This window comes from Acomys minous, assembly GCF_964271855.1.
Source record: "Acomys minous genome assembly, chromosome: 16".
Lineage (NCBI taxonomy): Eukaryota > Metazoa > Chordata > Mammalia > Rodentia > Muridae > Acomys > Acomys minous.
This window is the reverse complement of record NC_140498.1, coordinates 73002323-73025299: the sequence shown is the minus strand read 5'-3', so window position 1 is coordinate 73025299 and position 22977 is coordinate 73002323. Positions and strand designations below refer to the sequence as shown.

General features: G+C 48.8%; 1 protein-coding gene across 12 annotated transcripts in view; it reads right to left on the bottom strand.

Moving 5' to 3' along the window:
- Nucleotides 1–22977, bottom strand: part of CUX1 (cut like homeobox 1) — a 346720-nt gene that overhangs the window by 30251 nt on the left and 293492 nt on the right. For 8 of the 12 annotated variants that reach the window (XM_084764549.1, XM_084764550.1, XM_084764551.1 and 5 more), the window contains 3 exons: nucleotides 13640–13942; nucleotides 8930–9118; nucleotides 3143–3407 (listed from right to left, as the gene is read on the bottom strand). The exons of the other annotated variants lie outside the window; for them this stretch is intronic. In XM_084764549.1, coding sequence (XP_084620675.1) covers nucleotides 3143–3407; nucleotides 8930–9118; nucleotides 13640–13942 — 757 coding nt within the window. The remainder of the gene's footprint in view (nucleotides 1–3142; nucleotides 3408–8929; nucleotides 9119–13639; nucleotides 13943–22977) is intronic. 12 annotated transcript variants of the gene reach the window in all.

Here is a 22977-nt window from a genome sequence, read left to right as displayed (position 1 = left end):
AGGTCAAGGAGGAAGGAGACTACATATATGCTTTTAGTATATCAAGCAAAAAAAAAGTGAATGGGTGTTTCGCCTGTATGTATCTGTGTGCACCACATGCGTGCCTGGTGCCCTTGGAGGTCAGAAGAGGGATTGGCTCTCCTGAAGCTGGAGTTACAAATAGTTGTGAGGCACTATATAAGTAAGGTGCTAGGACCAAACCTCTGGAAGAGCAGCAAGTGCTTTTAACTGCTGAAGTTTCTCTCCAAATCCACAACCAATGTGTGTATGTATATGTATATGTATGAGACATGGTCTCATTATTTGCTCTGGCTATCCTGGACCAGGCTTGACTCAAACTAACACAGGTCTGCCAGCCTCTGCCTCCCCAGTGCTGGGATCAAAGGCTTGCACCACCGTGCTGGTTTTTAAACTTCAAGTTTTTACTATAGCTTCTCCCAGCTTTAGGTGGGAACGTGCTCAGGTGACTTGAGGCGCTGAATGCCAGGACAGCTTGCTTCCTTCACAAAGGGTCCTTAAGTAACCCAGCCCCCAGCACAGTCCTCGGCTCAGCCAGCCCACTTTCTAAGTGTGTCTTCCAAACAAGCCAGCATAATATGCAAATGTCCAGCTGGACAGGCAGCTTTGGGTGAATCAGCGCCAAGCCTAGTGTCCTGCAGAGAGTAGCAAGCACTCCATAAAACCCTGGGGCTGCACATGGCTAAGATGTTGTTGTTGTTGTTACTACCGAATGGAAGGGATAACTGGGGGACTGAACTAAGGGCTTTAAGCACGCTAAGCAAACACATGGCCGCTGGCCGTGCCCCAACCCCTGACTAATTTTAGCTAAGTGCTCCCCCTAACACTTACTGAACTTTTAAATTGTAAGATGTGGTCTTTCCAAGCTTCCCTTGACCCTAACCTGTAGACCATGCTGGCCTTAAACTTTAAGTCTTCTTGCCTCGGCTTTCTGAAGAGCTGGGGTATAGGCCTGTGCTACAAGGCAAAGCTAAGGGAATGCACAGGTGGGCCCTGGGCTTGATTTAGGGGCGGGTGGGTTTGACTCAAGGTATGAGAACCTTGGGGTAGTTATTTACCTGGTCCATAGTTACTGGTTTTTATTTTTTGAGACCGGGTCTCTCTAACCCCAGCGTTCCCAGTGCTGGGATTAAAGGTATGTGCCACTATACCGAGCTTTTTTTGTTTGTTTGTTTTTTTTAACATTTCCTTACTTTGTATGGTTTTTGCCTGCATGTATGTATATGTACCACATGCATGCCTGGTGCCCATGGAGGCCAAAAGAGAGTGTTAGATCCCCTGGAACTGGAGTTACAGACAGCTGTGAGCCGCCATGTGGGTGCTGGGAACCAAGTGTGGATCCTCTGGAAGAGCAGCCAGTGCTCTGAACTGCTGAGCCATCCTAGCCCCTGTCCTGAAGATTTTAAAGCTGTGATTCAGAAAAGTGAGGTACCAATAAGCCCCAGAAATACCCATGTGTATTTCCCAGGATAGCTTCAGGAACTTGAGACCTGGAGGGCCAGTCCTTGGAGCTGTGACGGGAAGCTGGCTCTGCTCATGATCAGTTTTCCAGCCTCAGGGCAGCAAGGATGCCAGTGGGGGTGAGCACCCAGTTCTGCTCTGCCCAGTTAGGAGATGGCAGGTTAGGTGATAGGCTAAGCTAAGTCTTACAAATAGGATGCAAATATGCTGGGTCTGAAATTTGGCTTTGCTATTTGCTAGGTACACAACTCAGATAAATAAATGTCTTTTGAGTTTATTTGCTCTCAAGCTTTTTCTCTGAGATAGGACCTTACTATGTAGCCCAGGTTGGCCTGGAACTACCTATCTCAGTCTCCCAAATGCTGGGCTTATAGTTGTCTACCACCATGACAGGTTTTTTTTTTTTTTTTTTTACAGTTTCGGAGTGAGAGAAGGCCAGGTGAAAGGCTGGAAGTGGCAAAGGGATAGTACAAGATCTGGCCTTATATACCAGCCTCCTTGGTGGGTGTGTGGGACTTTTCTTGGCAAGGTAGAACTACTGATCCTGAGTGTGAGTACCGGTTGGAGGACATACATTTATTTATTTACTTTTGGAGGGCAGGCTAGACGCAAACATTCCGTTCTCCTGCTGTCCTCTGGGTACTGGGATTATAGGTATATGCACCATGCCTGGCATTACCTCCTAAATTTTAACTAATTTACTTGTGTGCTAGTGACAGAGTGCACCGCCTTGTGCTCAGCTCCACCACTGAGCCACACTGCCACAGCCCTGGATTTGATGTCTAGAAAAGCTTTGTAGGGTGCAGAGGATTTAAGCAGGGCCATGTCAAGCAGAGCTGCACCACTGTGCCAGATCCCCAGCTCCTCACTAGTGGATACTAGGCAAGAGCTCTACTACCAGGCCATACCCCAGACCTAGGCTAATTCTGAACGATCTCGTTCTTGGTTTTGTTTTCATTGCTTTTTGCGTGTGCGTGCGTGTGTGCGTGCGTGCGTGTTGTGTTGTGGACAAAGGCATATGCCATGGCATGTGTGTGGAAGTCAGAGGACAACTTGCGGATTCAGTTCTCTCCTTCTACTGTGGGAGCCAGGGATCAAGTTTAGGTAGTCAGGCTTGGTGGCAGGCCTTTACTGGCTGAGCTAGTTTTCTTTATAAAAAGATCCGTAAGGCTGGATATGGTGGTACAGGCTTTTAACCCCAGTACTTGGGAGGTAGAGGTAGTCAGATCTCTGGGTTCAAGGCTACCCTGGCCTACAGGTCAGACAAAGCAACATAGTGAGCCACTGTCTAAAATGATAATGATACCACCAGCAAGATTAGCCAGCAGACAGAGGCTCTTTGCACGCAGACCTGACCAATCTAGAAAGACCTAGAATCCTGTAAGGTGGTAGGAGAGAACTGAATCCTGAGAGCTGTCCTCTGACTTGCACATCACACACACACACACACACACACACACACACACACACACACACACACTGAAAATCTCCTCAGTACTGAGAGGCCAGCCATATGGGACAGGAAGCAGTCCCTTTACCTAGCTGTTCACACTGCACAACAATGCTTTGGCCTTGGGTCTGCCTTCAGGGACGGAGGGCTACACCACACTCTGTCAGGTGGGTTCTCATGGGTCTGGGCTTTGGGGCTCTTGAGAGGCTCTACCTGTAATTATGGAACCAGTTGATGACGGTGCTGGTCTTCAGGTTGAGTTGTGTGGCAAGCTCCTCGATCGTTTTTGGTGACGGGTATGGCTTCTGCTGATAGGCTCGCTTCAGCGCTTCCTTTTCCTCTGGAGCCAGCACCACTCGAGGCTTCTTCAGCTGGTGTTGTGGCTGGGGGCTGGCGCCCTGGCTGTAGTCGATACCCACAGAGGGGGGCTCACAGGGCTGGCTGTCACTGACAGAGCTGTGTCGCCTTTTCATGTAGGCTGCAGGGAGAGAGAGAGAGAGAGGGGGGTGGTGAACTAAGGGACAGCTGGGAAACCAAAGCCTCAGCCCTGGAAATAGGGCAGGATGCTGAAAAACTTAGAGCTTGGGTGTGGTAGGGCACACATGCAATCCGAACACTGAGGCAGTTGAGACAGGAGAATCATGAGTTTGAGGCCAGTCTGAGCTATATCCTGAGACCTAGTATCAAAATAAAACAAAAAACAAACAAACCCCCAAACATTCCCAAAAGCCAAATAGCTGGGGTGTAGCTCTGTGGTAGAGTGCTTGTCTAGCATATAAGATACCCTGGGTTTGAGCCCTAAACTCAAAAACAAAACAAAACAACAAACCCCTAAACCAAACAGCCCCCAAATAAAACCCTGCAGTGGAACCACTGTCTGTCCTTGGTGTATACTGAGCCCTACTCTGATGTCATGTGGGTTCCCACCTGTCCCTGGCCAACTGACAGCTCACTGAGGGCTGCAGAAAGATCCATGTTGATGACTACACTGCTGGCAGGGCCACTTGGGCACCTGGGAGGGGCACTAGTGGAGATCACTAGACAGAGCTTGGAAAAGCCTGAGAGACTTTCCAGATGAAAGGATATTTCAAGATCATCTTGAAGGATGATGTTGGATTAACTAGAAAACACAGGTTAGGGAACTGAAGGCAACAGGAGGCTGTTTAGAAAATGGAAACCCAAGACAAGGTGGTGGTAAGTGCTTGTGATCCTAGCACTTGAGAGGTGGAGGCAGGAGGTCAGGGGTTGAAGGTAATTTTTGGCTACATAGATAGTTACAGGCCAGCCTGGACTATGTGAGACCCTGTGAAGAGAAAGAGAGTGCATAGAACAGAGAAGAAAGGAAGGAAGGGAAGAAGAGGAAGAAGAGAATGGTAATGGAAGTCAATGGCTGAGACAGAGTTACATCAAAATAGAACCTTGGCAGACTCCAGCACAGCATTACAGGACAGTTCCAGAGAGAAGCTAAGAAGGGCCCAGGGACATATAACAGCCAGGGGCCAATGGTGTCACCGAAAGGGCTGTCCCCTCGAGGGGACAGAGCAGCAAACAGCATCTAGCACCAGAGAGAGGGATGTTAGGAAGGGCCAGGCTGGACTTTGGACTTGGTACTATGGGGAAAACTAAGGCCCTGGAGAATGGGAGTGGATCCACGGTGCTGGGCAGCACAGGATGAAGGGACAAAGCAGGGGTGTGCCAGGAACCTGAACTGAAAAAAGGCAGTGGCTCCAGGAGACTGAAGCAGGAGGATTATCATTTTAGGATTGTGCTGAGCTACACAGTAAAACCCAGTCTTATAAACAAGGAAGGAGGCATGGAAGGGAGGGAGGGGGAAGAGGAAGAGGAGGAAGGGGAGGAAAGAAAGGAAGAAATGGAAAGAAAAGCAAGACAAGGGGAGGTCCAGGGCTAGGAGTGGCTTTTTAGTGATGACGTGGGTGTGGCTCTGTGGTAGAGAATGAGCTTACTCCATACTGGCCCTGGGTTCAGTCGCAACCATTCTCCACAAAGATAAAGAACGAGCTCTAAGATGAGGAGGGAGACTATGAAGAAAGCATTGGGGAGGAACCTAGGTGGCTGGACTGACTGAGGCAGGATCCTGAGCCAGGAGGAAGGGGCAGAGGGAACAGAGATGGGAGTGTAGGATAAAGTGTCCGTCTATCTGTAAGAAGCCGAGACTGGGGAGGTGGGTGATGGAAAAGAAGTATTAAGATGACAGAGCCATCATGGGGCATGAACTGGGGACCCTGCAGAAGTCAAAGGCACTAGTCTGTTAGAGATGGTCCAGGTACCCAGCATCCCAGGGGAACCGAGAGAGGAGTGGCTGGGACACAGTACTAGCAGGGCTGGAGGAGTGGGAGAGAACAGCACTGTGGCCAGAAAGGAAGAAAGGGATGTCAAAAATCCAGGGGCGATCCTAGGTAAGTGGAGCAGAGAGAAAGGTGGCAGGATATAGGATGGCCGAGGAATCAGGAGTCTGAGTTTAGGATCGGGGAAGGTGGGAGAATTTGGGTTGGATGAGGTTAGGAAACAGCCTCTTCCCCTTTCTCCATCCTGAGATCAAAGAACTTGATAGCCAGGTGCTGGACTGACCAGGATGGTCTTCCATGTGGTCACTTCCTGGCTGAGGCACAGCAAGGGATGGAAGAAGGCCCTTGGCTTGAGAAAATGTAGTGATTGACAGATGATGGAGATGTTTTCACTTATGGAGGCAGGGTGGGGAGGGGTCGTGAGGATGATCTTGCTCAGGGTGGGCGTATGGGCGAATGAGTGAAGGACAGTTGTGGAACTGAGGCTCTGGAGACTCTGTTGTGTGCATCTGTTATGGCCAATAATGCCTGGAGTCAACAAACCACTGAGATTGCTTTAGCAAGGAATTGGCCACACCTCTCTCCCCCTCTGTGTGTGTATAGTACATGTACTCATGTGTGTAGAATGCCCCAGAAGACCACTTCCAGTGATGTTGCTCCCTTTTTGTTTTTTTGTTTTAATGATGTGTATGTGTGTGAGGCAGGCAGGGCAGTGTGTGCAGTAAAAGAGATGTTAGAATCTGTGGGTCTTGGGTTACAGGCGTAAGTCATGAGGGTGCTGGGAACAGAATGAAGTCCTTTTCAAGGGCAGCAAGTGCTCTCAAGCACCGAGCTGCTTCAGCCCTTCCTTCCTTTTGTTTTTCAGGCAGGGTCTCACTGGTCTGGCCCTCATCTAATAGGTTAGATGGCTTGCCAGGGAGCTCCTGGGACCCACCTTTCTGTCTCCTCTCTGCTGGAATTACAGGTACATGCCTGGTCATTTTTTATTTAAAAAAATTAAAATTTTTTTAGACAACTTTGTATGTAGCTCTGGTTGTCCTGAAATTTACTATGCTGCTCTGTAGACCAGGCTGGCCTTGAACTACCTGCTTTTGCCTCCCTGTAGGGATTAAAGGTATGTGTGCTAATACACCCCACTATTTTGTTTGTTTAGGTATGTTCTGGGCTGAAACTCATGTCCTCTTGCTTGCAAGGACTGAGCCCTCTCCCATTTTCTCAATATCTAATAGCCCTGGTTAGAGTGGAACTAACTATATAGCCCAGGGGGGCCTGCGACTCATGGTCCTCAGCTTATGGATTCTGGGATTACAGGGGTGCCATTATGCCTGGCATTGTTCTAAAGGAATACAAATGAATGATTCCCACTTACTGCATAACTACCTGACTACTTCCATTCTTCCTAACCCTTGCCCTCTGGAGAGGTTGGTACTTTCATCATCTCTGGTTACAAGGAGAGGGCTTTTTGCTGGGCAGTTTTATTACTGAGGACACTGTTGAGACGTACGTGCTGGAGGTGTGGCCCAGTGGAGGGGTGCATTCCCAGCACTGCATAAACTAGATGTGGTGGTGGGTTCCCAAAGGCAGGACCACCATGAATTCCAGGACAGTCTGGGCTACATATTGCAGATAGAGAATGGATGATTGGGAGCTTAAGGTCATGCTTGGCCACAAGAGACTGTCACACGTGAGGGAGAGAGAGAGAGAGAGAGAGAGAGAGAGAGAGAGAGAGAGAGAGAGAGAGAGAGAGAGAGAGATGGAAATAGCAAAGAAAGGGAGGCCGTAGAGTAAGGCAACCTCTAGATCAGTGGTCTCAACCTGTGGGTCATGACTTCTCCTTTGGGAATTGAAGGACCCTTTCACAGGGGGTCACCTGAGACAATCAAAACCATAGATATTTACATTATGGTTCATAACAGTAGCAAAATCACAATTATGAAGTAGCAATGAAATAATTTTACGGTTGGGGGTCACCATGACATGAGGAGCTGTATTAGAGGGCTGCAGCAGTAAGAAGGCTGAGAACCACTGCTCTAGATGCTTAGGAAGTGACAGTTATTACAGACACCGAGGGGAGAACCAGGCAGGCAGTGGCTCCTGCTATGTCATTGACAGGTCAGGTGCCCAGTTGCTTGAGAAGACTTCCCTAGCTAGTAGCCCTAGTGAATGGCTCAGCAGCCATTCTGGGGAGCCAGGGCGCCCCAACTCCATTGAGACAATAACACTTTTGTGACACAAGATGGCACCAGAGCCCATGTGGAAGGAAGCTGGAGGTCTGGAAAGCCTGCAACATCTAATTTGGGATGGGGAAAGGGAAGATATGAACAAACCTCTCTGTGGACACCTGAGGGGACAGGGGAATGAACGCTTTGGAGGTGGCCTGATGTCACACCTGGGGTGGCTGGTCTTGGCTTTGACTGGAAGTGGGGCACTTTAATGTTATCTTGTAAGTACTGGGGACTGTTGAAACTCAGCAGCAGTTTTTACTAGCTTCTTTTGCTTGTCGACTTCTTGTCTTTCAGCTAGGGTCTCACTGAAGTTGCTCCATCTGGTCTACTCATTCTGTTATGTAGTCCAGGCAGGCTATGTATCCTGCTTCCTTCTCTCTAAGATTTCCTGAGACTTACTACGAGGTAGTCAAAGATGACCCTGAACTCCTGATCCTTCTTCCTCCATGCCCAGTGCTGCCATTGAAGAGATTAAAACCCACATCTTTGGTCTAAGTGATGCTGGGGATGGAGCCCTGGGCAGTGTACATGCTAAGAACAGCTGGGTTATAGCCTTCCCTGCTGCCTCAGTCTTCCAAGTGATGGTTCTAAAGGACCACACATCATCATCATCATCATCATCATCATCATCATCATCATCATTATTATCTATTAGTTCTTCTTATCATTCTTTGTATTTTTGCTTGAAATTTAACACAATTTAAAATTTAAAAACCTGGGAAGTCACTAGGCTTTTGGAGTGTATTGCGGTGTTTCTTGGAACTGCCCTGGAGGCTATGGGGCTGGGTCATACCTTAGGATGGGCCGGAGCCAGTTGAAGTGGCCCTTGATGGTGGAGAGCTACTGTTTAGGCACACTGCTGATGGGCAGGGACACCCTGAGGTCCCAGTGTGGCAGACCATGGTACCAATGACCACAGCTCTTCCACCCTAGTCCCCAGGCTTTATACATGCCAAAGGAGCACTCTGCCATCCAGGCTAGAACCCCAGCCTCTTTTGTACAAGTTTGTGCTAGCATTCCTGGTTCAAAATACACCTAAAAAAATTTCCCCTAGCCCTGGGAGTTTAATGTAAGTCTCATGCATGCCAAGCAAGCACTCCATGAACTAGCTACAATCCCAGCCCATCAGTATAAATATTTTGAGCTTTTCACCATCGTCACGGGCCTTTAGCATGAGGTATATGTACAGTGGATGATGTAGTCAACGAGCTAAAAGGCAGCCAGCAAATAAGCTATTACCACAGACTGCAATGCACCCAAGGGCCACAGGTCTTTATTCTTGGCCCCAAAGAGGGATAAATCTTCCTTGTCCTCTTAGCTACTCACTGGCTGATACTCATCTAAACTATGGTCTCTACCTTGCAGAACAGGGGCCAGTGACCCATGGCCCCCATCTCTGTGGGGAAACTTCCAGAAAGGGCATATGTGTGAATGGCGTGGTGCCTGGGTGGCAGAAGGCGGGCAAGTACCTTTCTTCTCCATCCGCTTCATGTCCATCAGCTTCTCCACATTGTTGGGGTCGTTCAGCCACAGCTGCATGCGGACAAAGGGCTCCCGTCCTTTCAGACTGAGCTTATGCCAGGGCTTTGGGCGGGCAAGGAGGTCGGAGACAGAGCCCTGGGTGAGGCCCAGGATGGTCTCCCCAAATAAGCGCTGACCTGGAAAGCAGATGTGAGAGATGGTCACTAACACAGTGGCAAGCAGGTAACACGAACCTGAACTTAGACACATGGTTCGAAGGCCCATAGTCTGGACAGTGGAGGCCTGGCCTATAGCAACACTTTATTTTTACAGGGCTGGTGGTAGGTCTAAGGCTCTGTGTATGTGAAGTGAGTAGCTGTTACTGAGTCACACCCCCTGCCTCTTGCTGTGGATTCTGGGCAGGTGTTCCACCCTGGAGCTACAGCTTCAGTACTGAACCATTCCTTCCACTTGTGTTCTAACAGCTCATTATCAAGGAAGTTAGAATACACTTGCATTCTACATGTAAGTGTCACATGACTATGCTTTTAGGAAAGCCTCCAGGTAGCAGGTCTGGTGATACATTCTTACAGTTCTAGCTCTCAGGAGGCTGTGGCAAGAGGATCAGCAGTTTTAGGGCAGCCTGGGCTACATATCAATAGCTTCAGGAAAACGAAAAGCTCCCAGGAGCCAGGTGAACTGAGGTGGACACCTGCAGTATCTGTTAGAGGCTGTGAAATCCCTAAAACACAGGCCCAGAAAATGGAGAGGCAGCTGCTGAACTCTCCTCAGGCAACATCCGACCAGAGGCCAAGTGGGTGTCTTTTCGTGATTAGCAAGGAGGAGGGCCTTGCTGAGAGACCAGGCACTTGACCCCTGGGCAGGAGGGAGAAGTCTGGGAGCTTCTGATGTGAGAGGCTCACTGGCTTCTACAGTCTAAGCTGCTTTTGCTGAGTGTGGCTCAGAGAAGATCAAATCTTCACTGTATTCCTCTCTTCTAAGCTGGGTGAGCAGCCTGCCTTGGGTGATCACAGGGCAGGTGGCCGTGAAGACCACAAGCGTGTCCAAGCCTGCACTGTGTGTCACTGTGTTAAAAGAAGGGCATGGAGGCTGAGACAGATGGCTCATCATTAAAGCCCTTACTGTGCAAGCACGAGACCGGAGTTAGAACCCCAGCACTCACAGAAAGAGCTGGGCACAGAGCTGTGTGCCTGTAATTCCTGGACTCCGGAGGGGGAGGCAGTGCGATCCCTGCACTTGATGGCTGGCCAAGCTAGCCCTAACAGTATGTTCCAGGTTCACTGGGAGGTCCTGTCCCAAAAAACTAAGGTAGAAAGTGTTTGAGCGAGACAGTCCATATTGACCTCTGATCTCCATGTATACCCACATGTATACCCACAGGTACACACATGCATACAAAAAGAGTTTGTTTCCTTATGAAAGCCATTCCTCTGTGAGGGGAGAGAGCTGCCATTCTTTTTTTTTTTTTTTTGGTTTTTCGAGACAGGGTTTCACTGTGTAGCCTTGGCTGTCCTGGACTCACTTTGTAGACCAAGCTGGCCTCGAACTCACAGAGATCCACCTGCCTCTGCCTCCCGAGTGCTGGGATTAAAGGTGTGCGCCACCACCACCCTGCCATTCTTAAAGCTACACATCAGAATCTATTATGACCCACATGGGCTGATGGGAAAGGCTTGAGTGAACAGAAGCTACTGGGTGGAAGTGGAGCTTGGGACCGGAAAGGCCACTGTTTAGTCTAACACAGCATCTGGAACATAGGAGGCTGGGAAGAACTGCAGCTAGAGAACATGGAGGCTGGCTTACGCTACCTGTGGTAACGTCCTCACCTATGAACTGAGAACACTACAGAACACCCAGAGAAAATGATGTAGCACTATATACTATAAACATGGTTGAGCATGTAGCCAAATTTAGGTGTTTTTGTTGTTTTGTTTTTTACTTTTGTTGTTTAGTTTAAATTTAAATATACTAGATCAAAGGTATACCTCAGCAGTAGAGAGAGCACTTGCCTCGAATCCCAAAGTGAGGAGCTGGGAGTGCGGCGCAGTGGTACAGTGTTTGAACCTGCCATGCCACAAGGTTAAGTTGGGAGAGCACCTAAATCTTGACCAGGAAGAGGTCGTCTCTGCTGCCCGATGCAGCTTGAAGCTGGCCAATCCGTGTCTACAGCTGCATCAAGGATCCTGTGGGAAGGCAGATCACTCCCCACAAACCTTAGGAACAGTTAGAGCCACTAAGGAAACTGCTTCTCACTGCTAAGCCCAGGTGGTGGGCTCCAGGCTTTCCTGGAAGTCTTTCAGGTTGATAACTGGTCCTCCTCAGCACTGGGAAGTTCTTCAGGCCAGCAGGGTACTGCTCTTGCTGTATGTAACCCATGCCAGCCAACTCTCCAGTGAGGATGGAAGCTGGTTAGTGATGCCAAGGAGAAGGGAGGCTCCAGTGTTTGTCATTTACAAACTGCGATCTTACAACTTGGCAGTTTGAAAGGAGGTTTTTCTTCGCTATTCTCAACATTTACACGGAAGGATGCTTTCTATCTAGGAGTGGGTAGCAGGAGCGATCGGCCTGCTTCCTTGGACTCGTGACAAGTCTGAGAAGAAGGGGATGACTCAAGTGTAGGAATCCTTCCACATTTCAATAACCGATGAACATATGGGCTTTGGGCTGTTCTCAAATCAGCAGCTAAATTTTCATCTTTTTATGAATGAACGATTACAATTGTTCTCAGTGGATGTTCCTTTTCCCTGTGTTCTGTTTTGGACAATACATTGCACAAATGGGATGTGGGGAACTCAAGATGACGGCTGGGCCTGACTCCAGACTCTAAGTCACTGGCAGACTTCATTGAAACTCAGTAGCAATGTGTATATGTGTGTGTGTGTGTGTGTGTGCATGTGCATGTATGCCAGAGGATAACTTATAAAAGTAGGTTTTCTCTTTCCACTCTGTGGGTTTTAGGGATTGAACTTAGAGCATCAGGTTTGGCAGCAAGTGCCTTTACTCACCAAGCTATTTTTCTGGCTCTCACCCTGTATTATTATTATTATTTTTGTTTTATTTTAGGTTTCTCGAGACAGAGTTTCTCTTGTGGTCCTGGCTGTCCTGGACTGGCCTCAAACTCACAGCAATCTGCCTGCCTCTGCCCGCCAAGTGCTGGGATTAACGGCGTGTGCCACCATGCCCTGCTACGCTTAACTTTTTTTTTTTTTAACTTGCGTTTTAGGGATTGAACTCAGTGCTGCATGACAAGCACTTTATAGCCTGAGCTCGCTCTCCAAGCTCAACAGCAATGTTCCTCTTGTCTCGTTCTATCCTGGGAAAGGTGTGGCATGCAGGTCCCTCCTGAAGGCGCAGTATGGCTCCCGCCACTCTAGGGGGCTGTCCTAGTGTGCTCCTTTCATTGACATTTTACCTGGGACTCCTGGGGACACATGAGCTCCCATCCAGCAGTGACAGACAGGAAGCCTCATAAAGCCACTTCAGGCAGAGCCCAGGTTAGCCGCAGCATGTACACAGCATATGGCCTGGGGTCTACACCAGGAGAGGATGACCAGCAGAAGGAATGGCAGCAGCATTAGATGGCTTCAAGCCGCCAGGCAGGGGCCTTGGTGAGAGCCTGTGACAGGCAGGATCAAGCCAGCATCGCCGAGGGGTTGGCTCACAGTGCACATATACTTTGCCCCACAGCAGGCACAGTGAAGGAACATGGAGTGGGCCTTGATTTTGACATCCATAAAAGAACTTCAGGATTCAGCTGATCTTCTCTGCTACTCACCATGAAACTGGGCTCTGCTGGGCATGTCCTAATGCAGGAGGCCTCTCTCTGTGGGCCACCTCATCTGCTCTGGCTGATAGGCTATCTTCTAAGAGATGTTGGAAGGGGCTGGGATTGACTCCTGTACTTCAGTGAGCAGGCTAGTATTCAAACTAAGATATTTCTTTTTCTTTTCCCTTCCTTTCTTCTTTCTTTCTTTTTTTTTTTGCTGGTGTTGGAACTCAGGGTCTCAAGTATTCTAGACAGGTGATCTACCACTGAGCCACACCCCAGCTCCTCACTGGGGGATTCTAGACAGGTGCTCTGTCACACAGCCACACCCCAGCCCCTCATTGGGGGATTCTAGACAGGTGCTCTACCACTGAGCCACACCCCCAGCCCCTCACTGGGGGATTCTAGGCAGGTGCTCTACCACTGAACCACACCCCCAGCCCCTCACTGGGGGATTCTAGGCAGGTGCTCTACCACCGAGTCACACCCCCAGGCCCTCACTGGGGGATTCTAGGCAGGTGCTCTACCACTGAGCCACACCCCCAGCCCCTCACTGGGGGATTCTAGGCAGGTGCTCTACCACTGAGCCACACCCCAGCCCCTCACTGGGGGATTCTAGGCAGGTGCTCTACCTCTGAGGCATGCATGCCCCAAGGACCAGGTTCTTTAAGTATACTGTTAGCATTCAGGTATGCCCAACCTGTAACTCAGGACAGTTATTTATGTAGTCCAATACAAAATCAAATTTAAAACATGGGGTTTCTGTTTTTAATCTTTTATGAACTTTGTGTATGACAGCTTTCTGTGGCAATGTAAAAAACTTGGATGCATGGAGTTTCGGCTGGCTCAGCCTGCAGCCCCCTCCCTTACCCTTCCAAGGCTTCAAACAGTAACCAGTTGGATGGCTGGTGACCCGGCAATGAGGACTTACCGAGGTTGTTGTCGGTCAGCACCTCTTTGACCCTCTTGGTTATGCCGTAGGTGTCCAGCTCAGGAGACATGGCTACTAATTCTTGGATGCTGAGGGCTGAGTGTCCAGAGAGAGGCAGCGGTGTTGTGGGTTGGGAGTCTGAGGCGGGTGGGTCGCTGGGTTCTGGTGGTTTGCCTTCTTTACTGGTCTCAATGGTGGGACAGGGCTGCTGGACCAGCTCAGTGAGACTCTTCACGGATTCGCTGGAACTCATTGGGGACTCAGGGGCAGGGCTGCAGCTGGCAGAGGTCTTTGGAGTGCTTTCTAGAATTAAACACAGCAAGAATGGCCACTGAAAATAGTCATCTTTCACCATGTACACTGATTTGTTTCCTTAGGAAATGATAATTAAACCTCCTGTTCCAGAAGGTTACTGTGTGGTAGTCCTCAGGACTGTCTGTGTTATTTCATAGTTTTTTCATTAAGTGTAACTGCTAATTTTCTGCATTAAAGGAACAAAAATAACACCAACAAAGACAAAAAAAAAATCAACTAAAGGTTCAAATAAAAGGTTTCTGAAGGCTTAATATCAGGGCATTTTGCTAAAAAAAAAAATGTGTCATTATGATGGCTATGATTTGTTCTAATCAAACCCCATGATTCTGGTAATTCAGAGAGACTGGGGGTTGAGTCTAATATATGTGATTATTTCTTCTATATTTTCCAGAACAAAAAGTATGGACAGGAGGTGGAGAGATAGCTCAGTAGGTGAAGTGTTTGCCTTGCAAGCATGGGGATCTGAGTTCTACCCTTAGAACCCACGTAACAAAGCCAGGCACTGTAGTGCATGCTTGCAATCCCAGCCCTGGGAGGCAGAGACAGGCTAACCACTGGGCTCACTGGCCGGCCAGCTTTGCATACTTGGCGAGCTCTATGCTAGTGAGACTGTCTCAACAACAAGGTGGGTGGAGCCTACAGAGTGAGAACCAAAGGTGTCCTCTGGCTTCTACCTGCACACACAAGGATGGACAAATCATTTTAGGTGAGTTGCCTATGAGGCTAGAGGTCATATGGTTACAAAGACTCTTGAACCCAATGCTCAGCTGTTGGTCTCTCTGGTGGTTCAGAGAGACAAGTCTTAGGATCAGATTGCTTTTTTGTGAGACTACCGGAGGTGCTGAGACTAGAGGAAGAAGGGTACCAAAGAAAGGTAGCATGTCTGCTCTGCACGAACCCCAGGCACTGCTTGTTTTAGAAAACCAAGCTCTTTCTCATCTAGACCATATGTGAATGACAGAAGAAGGGGACTGGTGTGGAAGCCACCAGGCACCACATGTTCCTTGCATTAGAATAGTCTGTGCCTTGTTGGTGGTCACTGAAGTGCTACACCTGCTCTCTGAGTGATGGTTACTATGGCCAGTGGGAGAGGAGGCAGACTGTTGAAGGGACTAGCTTCAGGCATGCTAGGGAGGAGGTTCTAGGCTGAGTGACTGCTCCATTCCACAGGCTGCAGTCCTGGCCTGCATAAGGAGAAGAAAGAGAGCTGAGCCCCAGCATTCATCTCTCTCTACTTCCTGACTGCGGTTGCAATGTGAGCAGCCACCTAACATTCCTGCTGACAAAACCTCGGTGAGCCAGGGTAAACTTCTCTTACATTGCTTCTGTAAGGCATCTTGTCACAGCAACAAGAAAACTAAGCCAGTGAAACAATCCCCCCTCCCCCACCCCGCCCCCGGCTCTCTTTAGCATCACTTGTGAAGCCTGGCACACTGCCATGAGCCTGGCTTGGGGACCCTAGAATAAAGACTGGTCATAGCCTAATTTCCAGTGGCATAGAGAGAGCACTGAGAAAGGAAGTGTGAATGGCTCTTCTCCACAAGAACAATGTGCTCTGGCCTGATCCTGTGTTTGGCACACCCTCTTCCCTCTCTTCCACTGAGGCCAGAGGGCCTCACATCATAGCCATGTGCGAGGGGCCAGGCGAGACGTGGTTACACCAGTGTCTGAGTGATGATAATTGTATCGAAATGCACTTTTTTCTAGTGCATTTTCTAGGGTCTGCATTCAATATAAAACCCATGTGTAGCTATTTTCCTCCAGTCCCTAACAGATGACTGACTGGTGATGCTGGCTAGAGTCCAAGGGCAGGACCTTCTGTGCCTTCTCTTGTTTGCTGCTCCCTCAAGCTGTAACAAGTCCCTTAGTAACAGTGTCAGCACAGCTGCAGGTAGCCCAAAATCCTGCTGCGCCGGCCGCAGGAGTGGTGCAGTGGCAGAGCACCTGCTAAGCATGTTTGGTTTCCTTGTATTATGGCTAGGCAAAGCCCAAGCCCGTAAATAACCAGACAAACAACCAAAAGGAAAACACTGTTATCTGACTAAAAAGTAACAAGAAAGACTTTACTTCTAGTTTATGGCATATGCATATGACATTTATTTAGTGCATGTGTGCAGAGGCCAGAGGAGGATGTCAGGTGGCCCGCTCTATCGTCCTTCACCTTAGTCCCTTGAGACAGGGTCTCTCTGTACTTGGATCTATGTTGGAGGCTAGCAGTCCCAGTGATCCTCCTGTATCTGCCTCCCTGAGCATGGGCTACAGTAGGCATGTAGTAACACCCAGCTTTTATGTAGGTGCTGGGGGTTTGAACTCAGGTCCTGACACTTAAGAAACCAATGTTTTTACCACTAAGCAATCTCCCCAAGCCTCATAGGATATTTGTGTAGAGGCTAACAACCTTTTCTGTATCCAGGGAGTGGGACATATATTAAAAATACAAGTATTTTATGAGTGCCTAGAAAGAATAAAACCTGAAACAACCACAAGTGAATCCAATAAGCCTGTGTAATGTCCTCAGTTGGTAAAAAGTCCCACTATCTCATAAAGCTCAGCCTGGAAAAATCAGGTTAAGAAAACAACTGCACTGCTTTGTGAGACATGTAAAACAGATGGGTATGGGGGCAGAAATGGCCTGTATCCATCTTTAAGGCACTATGAATCCTGCAAATCAGATTTCTTCTCTCCACTCACCTCTGGGTCACCAGACAACAGGGTCTAAAACCTAGCAAATGCTGTTTGTGTGTCAGAAGCAGCAAAAGAATTGTACTGTAAATGCACCCTGATCCACCCATGCGAGGGGCCCTTTTGGCAGATCATCCATCTTATTCACTGACTACTGTCAAGAATAGCCTGCGTCCCAAGCATGATAAACAGATTCTCCTAGGTTTGTGTCCTTTAACCCACAGCAAGGTCAAAATCATGGCTGTCGGCCTAGCACAGGGCTGGCTGCTGTCTGGGAGGAGGCCTTACCCAGCAGCTGCTGGTCCTCCCAGCTGTGCACTCAACAGCTTCCTGCATGCATGCTGGCTACACAAGGCCAGCAAAAGCTCCCGGGGTGCACCTAGCATGCATGAGGAGTATCCCTTTGCATTCCCCACTACAGATAAAGGGGAAGCCCCTATTGCAGACAGGACACACTGTTCCAAGTCGCTGAGGGTGGCTATTGTCTCTGTACTTGGTGGGAGGTGCTTATTCCCAGAGACACTAATGTGCTATAGTCTCAGGTCACAGAAAACTGAACAGCCCTGATTTTATTTGTTGCTGTTAAAACAATCTCACCTAGGCCAGGCTGGCCCTGAACTCACTCCATATCTGGGATTATAGGAATGTCCAGCACACCTGCCTTATGCAGTGCTGAACTGAGGGCATCTTTGGATACATGGTGTTGCTGTGTCCTTGTGAGAGCTGGGGCAGGAGGCTGGAAGGTGGGATGGAGATGCAGGTTCAAAAGCAATTCAGGGGAGACCATGGAGGATTCAGAGAGCTCTGGTAGGAGGATCTGGATGAGGTCTGAATTCCCATGCATGGGAAGATGTGCAGTGACTCATTCAGAGGGAGCATGCTGTTGCAGGGGTGCTGTGGGGCAAAGTGGGACACACGCTTCCTTGTGAGGTTAAGTGTGGTAGTGGTCACCTGCGATGCCAGCACTAGGGAGGCTGACAGAGGAGGCTCATGAATTTTAGGCCTTCAAGGGCTATATAGTGAGACTCTTTTTAAAACCCAAAACGAAGCCGGGCAATGGTGGCCCACACCATTCCAGCACTGGGGAGACAGAGGCAGGTGCATCTCTGTGGGTTCAAGTCCAGGCCAACCAAGGCTATATAGAGAAACCCTGTCTCAAAAAACAAAAAATGAAAACAAAAAACAGGGCAGGGAGACAGCTCAGTTGGTAACAGTGTCTGCCATGATAATATGAAAACCTCACATCGATCTCTGAGGACCCAGTGAGATGGCTTAGCAGGTGAATACACTTGCCACCAAGCCTGCTGACCTGTTTGATCCCGGGACCCACATGGTGGAAGGAGAGACCTGACGCCAGAGGACTGTTCTCTGACTTCCATATGCACAATGTGACACACAGACACCAACACACACCAAACACAGAAAACTAACTAATAAATGTCATAAGACAAATTAGAAAAGCAACTGTGCAAACCTCACATAAACAAACAAATACCTAAAGGCTAAGTGCAGTGATTCCAGTTCTGGGGAGGTGGACACAGCAGATCTCTAGGCTCCTAAGCCAGCCAGCCTAGCTGACCCAGCAAGCTCTAGAGTCAGTGAGAGATCCTGTTTCAAAAAACAGGGTGGAGAGTGACAGAGAAAGACTTGTCATCAATCTCTGGTCTCCATGTGTACATGTATCCCATATGAACATATGCATATGTACACATGCACAGAAACAAACAACATGCCCTAAGACCAAACCAGAACCACCACCACCACCAAGCCAAAAAGAAATCCTACTTTGTGACCACTTGTCACAGCAGCCACCAAGGAAGTGACACTGACTAGGCTTAGTGCACTCTGGTGCCAGGGTGATGCTTGTGGAAGGGACTACATGCACTCAGTCCTCTTGCCCACCTTCCAGTGCACAGCACAGCTGCTCAGTGTTCACCTGCACTGAGTGCCTGCTCGAGGCCGGTCTTTTTGGGCAGTGATTCCACAATACACATGTTAGCAGGGATCTCAAACATGGTGAAGAGTCACTAGAAGTCAATCCATGGCATGGATCGGGGAAGGGGATCAATGCACATTTTTTTTTTGCTAGATATGCATGAAGCCGAGTGCTGGGGACCTTGGCCAGTGTCTTGCTCCAGTCTCCTAGTAACCTTGCTTGGACACATGCCCACAATCCAGGCTGGGAAACCAGCTGGCTCCATCTGGTCAAATATCCTTGGATGGAGCAAGGATGGGAGCCAGAGCAGGATGGAAAAACTGTGTTTCTACTTATGCTGCCTACCACTGACCTGACAACTCCTCTGCCCAATTCACCTATGTACCCACCTATCTCTCCATCCGTCATCCACGTAGCCATGGATGTACTCACCCTCTCCCCGCCATCTCCATCTTTCATCCATTTATTCATTTCTTTTTCCTTTTTAAGGACAGGGTCTTGCTATATAGCCCTGGCTGGCTCATTAAGTAGAGCAGGCTGGCCTCAAATTCATAGGATGATCCTTTCACCTCTGCCTCTAGAGTACTGAGATCAAAGCTGTGTGTCACCACGCCCAATTCTTTCCGTCCACATTGAATACTTTTGGTTTTTAGGTTTTGTTTCTTTTAAAGTGTTTTCTCTCTCTCCTCTCTCTGTTTGAACACACATGTGCTCTCTCCCCGTATCTGTTTGGTTGCACATTTATGACACGTGTGGAGATCTGGGGAGGACAACTTGGGAGTTAGATTTCCTCTACCATGTGGGCCCTCCAGATCAAACTCAGTTTCTCAGACTTGGTAGCAGGTGTTCCTGTCTACTGAGCTATCTTGATGGCGCCTCCACCCACATTTTAAAGCACATACTCTGTGTCATGTACTCTGCTAGGCACTGGAGAGAAATTAGACAGACCTCCCCAACAAAAACACCCCTGCAGCCCTAGGTCTAGGATAATAAGGATAATTTGCATATTTTAAAAGCCCAGTGGGTACTGGGGCTATGGCTCAGTGGTAAATACTGGCTTAGCATGCTGCAGGCCTGGGTGGGCACACAGGCATAGGACAATGGGCTTTGGGGCCCTGACAGCAATGGAAGGCAGGGTGTGTCACTTAGATCTGATCTGCAAGGAACCACTTTACTGTGTGTGAACCTTGGATCTTGCCAGAAGAGCTTGGCTCTAAAGCACAGAGGGCAGGGATAGTGGCTCAAAGCATGCGGAGATACACAAGGTGTTTGGGAGCCATAAAAGGATTATGAAAGATATTATATTCCCCAAACAGCAGGCTAAACAACAGCTGCTTTAAGCTTTCAATAGAAGCCAATGGAAAACACACATCCGCCCCAATTTTCCAAGACAAATCGCTCTGCAGTTTATCCGATCCGCTGCTGCAATTTCCACGCCCAGCCCTCCTCTATCTCGGTAATAACCCAAATTCCATTTAGTGTTCATTTGAGCAGTCAGGATGAAGTCATTTTTGATTATCTCCCCACTGTGTAAAAAACAGCTTGAAGGTAGGAAGTCAGCAAGCATTTCCTCCAAAAAGTAATTATTGCAAGTGACATTTTTACTGCTGGCATGCCATACGGCGAACTGTGCATTCAGAAGGACAAGTTGCTGAAACAAAATGACAGGGTACTCTGTGACATTCTGACAAGAACCCAAACATTATTTAACTGGCGGCTGGTCTGATGCACTACTTTTCATTATGTCCAGAGTTTAGACTTTGAGCCTGTGCCAGGCCAGGCAACTCCAAGTGACTCTCATGACAGATGAGGAAGTGGAGAGTGTGGGAAGCAGGTTACAGGAGAAGAGGGCGGTATGCCCTAGCTAGAGATAGGGAGCTCAGGGAATGGGCAGGAATCTCAGTAGCTGTGGGCAACAGTACAGTGGGTTCTGGGGAGCTCAGAGTGGACAGCCTAAGTACAGCAGGCACCCTGGCGTCCTGAAGGGCTCTGAGGACCTTTTCGCCCCATAGCCATCGCCAGCTTTGGAAGTCACAAGAGGGTGACCACCAGCCCAGAGTGCTTCCCAAGCTAGGCTCAGATAAGCAGACTGTGCTGTGGACAACCAAGGAAATGTGGGTGCTCCGTGCACCCTGAGAGCATCCAGTCTCCCAAACAGACCAGGCCTTTGTAGGGAATGTGAGAAGCGCACTCTCCTTAGCTCCTGGGGTTTACAGGGCAGGACCCTGCATTACCATGTGGTAATGTGAGTCCTGACACTGTCTTGGCTTGGTGGCCTTACTTCTGTGCCTAGGCTTTGTCCAAAGCAGCAGATTCACACAGAACTTCTGGCACCTCCCCCAGATTCCTACAGTCAGTTGTCTCCAGGCATCCTCTTTAATCCCAACACTTGGAAGCAAAGGCAGGAAGCCCAGCCCAAAACGCAAGGTGTCTTCTTTTCAACATGAGTGTTGTTTTGAACAAAATACAGGCTACTCAGATCCACGTCCCAGCCTGCCATGCCCACCCTTCTCCTCGCGCCCCGGGACGCTTCCTCACCTACCAACCCCCCAACCAACCAACACCAAAAGAAAGAAAAAAGTAACCAGTTGTGTCAGAGATGACCCACAGCCTTCTATCCATGAAAAAGGCCCAACTTCCATCACTTGCCAGTTCCCAAGGAGCCCTGGGTAGACTGCCTCCTCTGGGGAAATCAGCCAAACAGATGGCGGTGGCAGGACTCAAGCAGGTCCCTCCCAGTTTGTTAGCACACCAACCCTGCTGTCCTTAAGTCTCAGGAAATCTACCAGGATTCTTTTTTTCCCAAGTAGCAGAAAGGAAAGAGCTGGGCTGCGGGTATAGCTCAACTAGTAGAGCACTTGTCTAGCATACACCAAGCCTGGGGGTTCTTTCCCAGCACTGCGTGGAACAGGTATGGTACGCTTATAATCTCAGCACTCAGGAGGGGCAAGAGGATCAGGAGTTCAAAGTCTGGAATATTATGAGACACTGCGTCAGACTTTCAAGTCCCTCCTAGGCTTGAATGAGCGTGACTTAACGCTTCCAAGCTCTACGTGTGTGTGCGTGTGTGCGTGTGTGTGCGTGTGTGGACAAGGGTTCTCTGTATAGCCCAGGCTGTCCTGGACTCTCACAGATGGAGCTCCGTTGGCAGAGCACATGTAAGGCCCTGGGTTCCAGTCCCAGCATCACAGAAAACAGGCATGGCAGTGCACACATATAATCCCACAGGTTTATAATTAAAATAGAACATTAAACACACAGTAGGATGCTGGTTTGTGTATCCCTGTGTATGGAAAGGACTTAAAAACTAGGACTTCCAAAATTTGCATAAGGAACTTTTAAGATACAGGATGCTCATATTCTTTATGAGCAAAGCAAGGCTGTTAAAATCACGTTATTCAACTTGAGTTGCTTATGCCTCCCTGGCCACTCCTGAGCCATTTGACTTTCCCTGGGTAATGAGACCCTCTGCGTGCCAGGCAGGGGCTGGATGCTGGCGTGTGCATGTGAAGAAAGCACCCGTAAATCACAGAATTTGAGGCCAAATGGGTAGAGACATTACTCAACGGGTTCCACTGGCAAAGACTCTGGGATGAAGGTGGGGGATCTAGAAGAGCACCTGTCACCCTGAAGCTGAGGCTGGGGACTATTGGGGATGGTCAACCCTATGACAGGATAAAATAATAGGGTGCCTGAGATAGAGCCATGTGCAAGTGGCACCCTACTCCTCCAGGGGTGCTTCTCACCCACCTTCTGTACAAGTAAGTTGCTTGAAAGGAAATGGGATCTTGTGTTGAACAGGCCTCAGACTTACACCTCCTGCTTCCGAGTGCTGGCATCCTTGGGCCCTCATTCATTCGTTCTCTGTTGTTTTGGGTCCTATTTACTCTCAGAATGGCCTCTATCTCCTCAGTGCCAGGTTATACATGTGCACCGGCTTGCTTGTTTTCTCTGGGGCTGGGGCTGGGGCTTGGGCTGGAGCCCAGGACCTTGAATGCACTTTGCCAACTGAGTTACATCAGCAGCCCCTGTGTGTCACAAATATGCCCATCAGAAGCAGCACTTGGGCCCATCATGTCAAAATCACTGATAAAATTAAGTTCAAGTCTAGAAGGGAAGCCATGGCTTGATAAGTGTGGGAGTGGCCCTGCTTCTGGGACCCTGGATTCACCTTGCTATAGACCATATCATCTAGAAATAAGGTTTAAAATCGCCTCTGATAACCTTATTACCAAGCCAGCTGTGTGTACTAATGCTTATCAGGGACTCCTTTCATGTTAAGAGAAAGTGCATGCCACACAAACAGTCTAAATATATATTACTGCAGAGAAAAACAAACTCTCTACTTAAGTTGTTTTGCTGTAATCAAAGATTAATTGTGGGCACACGAGTGTGTGTGTGTGTG